General features: G+C 36.4%; 1 protein-coding gene across 1 annotated transcript; it reads left to right on the top strand.

Moving 5' to 3' along the window:
• The first annotated feature begins 3,421 nt into the window (after positions 1 to 3,421).
• LOC132620199 (uncharacterized) lies at positions 3,422 to 7,695 on the top strand. Its single transcript, XM_060334892.1, has 6 exons — positions 3,422 to 4,918; positions 4,969 to 5,958; positions 6,020 to 6,199; positions 6,328 to 6,555; positions 6,743 to 6,898; positions 7,249 to 7,695. Exons 1-6 carry the CDS (start codon positions 3,422 to 3,424, stop codon positions 7,516 to 7,518), a joined length of 3,321 nt encoding a protein of 1,106 aa, XP_060190875.1. The 3' UTR covers positions 7,519 to 7,695.
• The last annotated feature ends 235 nt before the right edge of the window (positions 7,696 to 7,930 follow it).

Raw genomic sequence — 7,930 nt, 5'->3', positions numbered from 1 at the left:
TTTCTGTGGATGTAAATTTCGGTATTTCTATATTTCATTTTCTCGCTTTATTTGGAAAATAATCTTTTATACCATAAGACATGAGAAAACCTAGTAATATGACACTATGCCGCGGAATAATTTGAGCTAATATGGTTCTACTTTTCTACTCATTATTTTGACTATAAAGTTCTGACGCCGTGATGCTTAAGACTCAATTAGTTTTAAATTTCTTTTACCATTAAATTCACTAAAAGGCAATGGAATGTCGAAGAAAGCAATAGTAATAAGGGTGTTATGGAATGAAAAAAGCGAGAGAGAAAATTGAAGAGATAATAAACTAAAACTCTTTGTATTGATTCTTGAATTGTTTCTTACGTAGAAAAACAAAACCCTACCTCTCTATTTATAGACATAAAGAGAATAAAATAAAAAGAAAATATATATTTTCCTCATAAATACTAAACTAAATATTCTATAATTAGTGTAGTAACTACACTTAGAAGGAAACTAAATATTCTAGAATATTCTTAGTGAAAAAAAGAAAGTAAATATTTCTACCACTAATTAAATCATGAAGCGGAAGGAAAGTAAATTTTAACATTCCCCCTCAAACTCAAGTTGGTGTATCCAATTTGTGTCTGAAGACCTGATTCTTCTCCTTCTTCTTGAAAGTCGTGTAAAATTATTTTTTAACTTCATCTTCACTGACAATTGTGATGGTTTTCACTTTTCGTCAATAAAGATTTGTGGAGCGCATTCAAAGATATATTGATGCTTGACATGGTTCAAAAAAGGTGTACATAAAATTTATATGGATTAAAACAAGTATTGGTTAAAAATTGGAGCCCGGTGGGTTGAGAGTGAACACTAGTGAAAATTATTGGAGCCCGGTGAGTTGAGAGTGAACACGGGTTAAAAATAAGCCCTACGTTAAAAATAAAAGCAAGGGTTAAAATTGGTTTAAAGTAGCCCGACGTTAAAAATAAATTCAAGGGTTAAAATTGGGTTGAAAATTGATTAAAAGTGGTTGAAAGTCGTTCTTCTTCAATGAAATCACAGATCCATTGAGATGAATGAATTTGGCTCTGATACCACTGTTATGGAATGAAAAATGCAAGAGAGCAAATTGAAGAGAGAATAAACTAAAACTCTTTGTATTGATTCTTGAATTGTTTCTTGCATAGAAAAAACCCTACCTCTGTATTTATAGAGACATAAAGAAAATAAAATAAAGAAAAATACATATTTTCCTTATAAATACTAAACTAAATATCCTATAATTAATATAGTAACTAGACTTAGAAGGAAACTTATTATTCTAGAATATTGCTAGTAAAAAAAAAGGAAGTAAATATTTCTACCACCATTAAATCATGAAGCGAAAGGAAAGTAAATTTTAACAAAAGGTGAAATCTGAAGTAAACATTTTGGCATATCTCTTAGTAGTAAGTTAAGTAACTACAAAGCAATAGACTATAACATCTAATACTAATAGTTATGTGAGGCCTCACAACAAAGTGAATCTGAATGTACACTTTTAAGTTTACAAATTGTCCCCATTTATTTTGTAAGACGAAAAAAAAAAAGAATTCAACTTTGCATCTGGAGTTGGCAGAATTTCTTATTTGTTAGATCTGTGATGATGTGACTGTGAGCTGATCGTGTTTTTGCTATTATTATTTACTTTGTCATACTCCTAATATTTTTTTTAATTGGCACTTGACCTACCTACCTTTTTAGTACTTTTTTCCTTGGCTTAATACATTTGCAGCTCCTTAAACTTGTCTCTTTCTTTCATTTTGGCACCTTGACTAAGTATTGTTTCTATTGAACCCTTGAACTTGGCCTCACGTGTGTCTATTAAACACAATTCAATTTTCGTAGTAACATATATGATAATTTCATTTTGTTTAGCTTTGCGCGTGAATGTCAATCGCATCGTCGGTGAAAAATTCAACCAATTAAAACACCACACCCATTTTAAAATGCGTGATGTGCATAAATTAAAAATTTCGGAGACCTCCCTCCACGTTTCGCTTTGTTTCACTCACCTCCCTTTTGGTTTACGTTATTACGCTGATCTCCCTTATTTTAGTTTTTTTTTATAACAATTCTTTTTACCTAATTATCATTAAAATAAAAAATTACAATATACCAAATTTGCCCTTACTAATAAATTTGTAAAGATGCTCTTTAGAAAATTCCCTTGAAATAAAAACATCACAAATACGCTAGATTTTAAATTTGAATTTAGTGAAAGGAAAATTTGTGCTTACATCTCCAAGTTCTTACCTGTGTACATCAACTATCAAATGAGCTTCACCGGATATTGAGCCATACACTGTAATTCATTACAAAATTCAAAGTCATCCAAATAAAATGCCCTAAATATTCCTACAAACATATGGTAAAAAAGCATATTCATGGTGCCCTTTTTCTGCACAACAAACATCCGAAGTAGTTTGCTGCATTTTTCAAATCCCTACCTGCACTTTTCATTTATTCGATTAATAACCTTTGAAATTATGAACTAATCTCAAAGAACCAAGCAGTGTGGATTTGGAAACTGAATTGTCAACAGAACCTCCATACCAATTATTCATCTTTTAATCCCTACCCTCTTTGGAGGATTCGAACAGAACGTTCATTTTGTTCAACTTTTGCCACAAAATTGAAAATTTATTTCCTTTATAATCTATATCATACTGTAATTGATGCAATGCAATGCATTTATTACTATCTCTAAATTTTTTAGCTTGCTCTGATTCTTTTGCACATGAAACTCTAAAACTGAAGCCATGAGGATGAAGAACGTGGAACGAATATTAGAAGAGAAAATTAGGGAGGGCTTTGAGTAAAAGGGAGTTCCTTTTCATTTTTAAAGAACTTGTAGCAGAGAAGATATTCCAAAAGAAATAATTAATTAAAGGGTTTACCATTAAAAAGGGTAAACTAGTCAAATTATAATTTTTCATGTTAATAATAAATAGGTTAAAATAATTGTTACAAAAAAACTAAAATAAAGGAGGTAAGCGTAATATCGTAAACTGAAGGGGAGGTGAGCAGAACGAAGCGAAACTTTGAGGGAGGTCTCTGAAATTATCCCTAATTAAAATGAGTGGGGAGCTTTAATTTGTTGAATTTTTCACGTAGGATGCGATTGACGTTCAATCGCAAGGCTAAAGAAAATGAAACTCACCATATGTGTTATGTAAGTTGGATTGTGTTTGATTGACACACTTGAGCCTAAGTTCAGGAGTTCAATGGGAATGACACTTAGTTGAGGTATCAAAATGGAAAAAATGGACAAATTTAGGAGGCTGCATATCCATTAGGCCTTTTTCTTTTAACTAAATTGACAGCAGCTATCTGTAGTGGAAGGGATAAATCTTTTGTTGTGCGTGTACATATTAATCCTGTTTGACAATCGAAGGTAGAAATGGGGGACACACAGAGTACACCAACAACACCACCACCATCACCAACAACAACAACAAACCCACTTGAGAGTATCCAAAGAGAAAAAGCAAACCTTGAATCTCAAATATCGAATTTACACTGTGAATTGTCGAGGGTCCGAGCAGAAAAAGAAAACCTTGAATCTCAAATATCGAATTTAAGGCGTGAATTGTCGAGTGTCCAAACAGAAGAAAGAAACCTTGAAGCTCAAAATCTGAAGTTAAAAGATGAATTGTCTTTCACAAAAGAGAAGTTGGAGGAAACTGCAAAGAAATTTGAAGGGCTTGAACTTGATCACAAGAAATTGCAAAAGCAGAGTGCCGAAGCAGAAAAGAGATGTAACACTGAGCTTAAAGCATTGCAAGAGGCATTGCAAGCTCACGAATTGAAGAGCAAAGAGCATGTTAAGGTTAAGGTGGCATTTGACAGACTTAGCCTCGAGTTTGAAAGCTCAAAGAAAAAGATGGGAGAGCTTGAGAAAGAGCTGCTGACTTCTGCGAGTGAGGCCCGCAAGTTTGAGGAGTTGTACAAACAAAGTAGCTCACTTGCAGAATCAGAGACAAAGAGGGCCTTGGATTTTGAGAAGAAACTTGCATCAAAAGAAGCTCGTATAGATGAATTAAGCCAAGAGCTGGACAGGAGAAAAGCTTCTGAGTCTCAGTTAAAGGAGGATATTTCGGCTCTTGATCTTCTATTATCATCCAGTAAAGAAGATCTTCGGGCTAAGTTATCTGAGTTGGAAGACACAAAGTTGAAGCTTCAGAAGGAAGTAGGTTTAAAGGAAGATATTGAAGCTAAACTGAAATCATTGGAACAGCTTTACCGTGAATCTGCATATGCCGTAACTACAGCTAACCAGAAAAATGTTGAGCTTGAGGACAAGCTAAAAATCGCCAATACTGCTATAGAAGAAGCAAAATCGCAGTTTAAAGAAATGGAGAATCGCTGTGCTGCAGCTGAAGAAAGGAATGTGGAGTTAGAACAGCAAATAATTCTGGCGGAACTGAAAAGCAATGATACGAAGAGGGAACTAGAGGAGTTCTCGGGGAAAGTTTCTGAACTAAATGCCACCCTTCAGAAGACCCTGGAAGCAAGAAAAAGATGGGAGAGCTTGAGAAGATTGCAGGAGTACGAGGAGAAGATTGCTCATTTTGATTCTGAGTTGGTCAGATCAACTGGTCGTAATTCAGAACTTGAAGCGGAGCTTAAAAGTGTTGCTGACAAGTGTGCTGAGCATGAAGGTCGGGCCAACACCACCCATCAACGCAACCGTGAATTAGAGGACTTGATGCTGGTATCACACTCAAAAGTAGAGGAAACGAGCAAAAAGGTGAGTGATTTGGAGCTATTGCTCGAAACAGAGAAATGTAGAATTCAGGAGCTTGAAGAACAAATAAGCACATTAGAGAAGAAATGTGTGGCGGCAGAAGCAGAATCAAAGAAGCACTCTGACAGGGTATCTGAGCTTGAAGCAGAAGTAGAGACATTCAAACAAAATCATCAAGCCTTGAGGTTGCGTTGGCGGAGACCAAGGAGAAGGAGAAGGAATTGAGTCAACGCCTGAACAGTGTGACAGAGGAGAAGAGTAACATAGAGGATGTGTACAGGAATTCAATTGAAAAACTAGCTGAAACAGAAAACTTGCTTGAGGTCCTGCGTAATGAATTGAATGCCACACAACAGAAACTGGAAAGTATTGAGAACAATCTTAATGCTGCTGGATTGAGAGAGAGTGAGGTGATGGAGAAGCTCAAATCAGCAGAAGAGCAGCTAGAGCAACAAGGAAATGTTTTGGAGCAAGCAACAGCTCGAAGCATAGAGCTTGAGTCATTGTATGACACTCTGAAAAGGGATTCCGAGCTCAAACTCGAAGAAGCAACTGGCAAATTTGTTACCGGAGATTCAGAGGCACAAACATTGAATGAGAAACTGAAGGCTCTTGAAGATCAGCTAAAGAGTTACGAGGGGCAGATTGGTAAACCTGCGGAAAGCTTTTCAGCTGTTAAGGAAGAACTGGATCAGGTGTTGGTGAAGCTGGCTTCATCTGAAACTGTCAATGAGGACCTGAAAAAGAAAATATTGGAGGCAGAAGATAAAGCTGCACACGTTTTATCTGAAAACCAACAATTGATGGACACAAATATGCTTCTAAAGAACAGGGTAAGTGATCTTGAAGAACTGTTAAACTCAGCCCATGCAGAAAAGGACGCCAGTGTTCAGCAACTAGTTTCTCATATGAACACTATCACAGAACTGTCAGATCAGCATTCCAGAGCCTCTGAACTTCAATCAGCAACTGAAGCCCGCATATCAGAAACGGAGGCAAAGCTGCAGGAAGCCATTCAAAAGTTCACCAACAAAGAGTCTGAAGGTAAAGAGTTAATGGCTAAGCTACACTCTCTTGAAGCTCTGGTGAAAACATATGAAGAGCAGGCTCATGAAACCGCTACTCTGGCTGAAACTCAAAAAATGGAACTAGAACAAAGCCGTAAGAATTTGACTGGGCTTGAAGGCATTGTTGAAGAGCTGAAAGGGAAGTGTACCGAACTTAAAAAGGAGAAAGAAGGACTAACTCGAGAACTCGCAGCTAAAGGGAGAAGTGGCCTCAATTGGGTCTAAACTCAATGATTTAGAAGCCAAAGTGTCAGCTGTATCTGCCGAGAAGAGTGAAGCAGTTGAAGAGCTTAAATCCTCAAACCAGGTTATAGACAACTTAAAAGAACAGCTTAGTTCTGAAGGACAGAAGTTACAACTTCAGGTTAGTGACACTTTGAAACGGTATCAACAGCTTACTATTCTATAGGCAATTACTGCAGGTGCATATATTTATGTCTCAACAACTTACTATTCTAAAATATTCACTGTTTACGGTTATCATCCATTAAGGAGGAAAATAACTTGCTCAATGAAACGCATCAAGCCTCTAAAAAGGAACTGCAAAGTGTCATAGCACATCTTGAAGAACAGTTGAAAGAAATCAAGTCAAGTGAAGATTCTCTGAAGAGTCAATTAGAAGTTTTCCAGGCTGAGATTCATCAGAAGTCTGAATTGCAAAGCCGCATCAAGGAGCTTGAAGATCACTTAGCTAGTGCTGAGGCGCAAGTGAAAAAAGAGGTAATGTTATTTGTAGACAGTTAAATATACAACCAAGCTAACATTCTAGAGCCTAAATAATTAGCCAAATGCGTGATAGTCCCAGTAAATGTTTATTGTTTTCCTCTTCCTCTGTTATGGCATGAAAATTAAACATTTACTTCTCCAGCTTGATTACTAATTCATATTTCAAATGTCAAAAATACAGAAAGAGGCTATGTCCAATAAGGGGATGGAGCAGCAGGCAACTTTGAAGAGTTTATCAGAGGAGCTGCAGGCCAAAAGCAAGGAAGTACTAGTTCTACAAAACCAAGTCAAGGAACTTGAGGAGAAATTGCAGCAGGCTGATGCTATCAAGCAGAAGGTTAGTTTCTCTCCTGAAACATATTTGCTGGGTATCTCAAATGGAATATTTTGATCCTATCATTTCCACATCATTTCTCTCAGCCTCCTGTTTTCTGCTAAGTCTACTGTTACCATCAGAATAGTTCCACATGCTTGACCTATAGAAGAAAGATGGCACATTGAAACATATAAGTAACTAAATGAACAAGGACATGTTATCCTTTTAAATCTGTAGTCTTTAGCTGAATGCTGGCGTACAATTATTATGCATAAGAGCAATGTAAATAATGCAATAAATGTGAGTATGATGATCGTGAAATAGCTCGAAAGATTATTATTGATTTTCAATTACTGTAATTCAAATTGCAGGATATTGGTGGCAGTAGTAGTGATCGAAAGGATGACGTAGAGGTGAAATCTAGGGACATAGACATTGGACAAATGCTCTCTACTCCAACGAAGCCAAAGAGCAAGAAGAAGTCGGAAGTCTCTTCAACTCAACCATCCTCCAGTGAATCACAAGTTCAACACGTCGAAGGTCCTGCTGCCATTCCCCTGAAATTTATTTTGGGGGTTGCTCTAATTTCTGTGATCCTGGGAATAATTCTTGGTGTGAGGAAATATTTTGCACATATGTAGAGGATCTACAGGATAATAGCGGATCTACAGGGCATTAGCGGATCTACAAGATATTAGCATTTACTATAATATATCTTAATTGATTGTATGTATCCTAGGATTTATTACATTTCCATTCTTGTATTGTATTGTATTGTATTGTATTGTTATCGTGGTTGTACTATAAATATATGAACCAACTGGTGTTGGATTATCACACCAGAACATATTCAATTTGGTATCAAGAGCGTAAAAGATCCTTCCTCTCTTCTTTCTTTACAATGGCACCTTCTTCACTCCTGAAACTTTTTTCCTTTATATTTATATAAGGAATCCTCTTGGTTGGTCGAAGCTAGAAGACGGCTGGACGAACTGCGCCTTCCTTTTTGATCATTTTGATAGAGGGGGATGAAGAAAGTGGACAAAAGAGACT

This window comes from Lycium barbarum, chromosome 11, assembly GCF_019175385.1.
Source record: "Lycium barbarum isolate Lr01 chromosome 11, ASM1917538v2, whole genome shotgun sequence".
NCBI lineage: Eukaryota > Viridiplantae > Streptophyta > Magnoliopsida > Solanales > Solanaceae > Lycium > Lycium barbarum.
The sequence above is the reverse complement of the archived record's forward strand: the minus strand, read 5'-3'. Positions and strand labels throughout refer to the sequence as shown.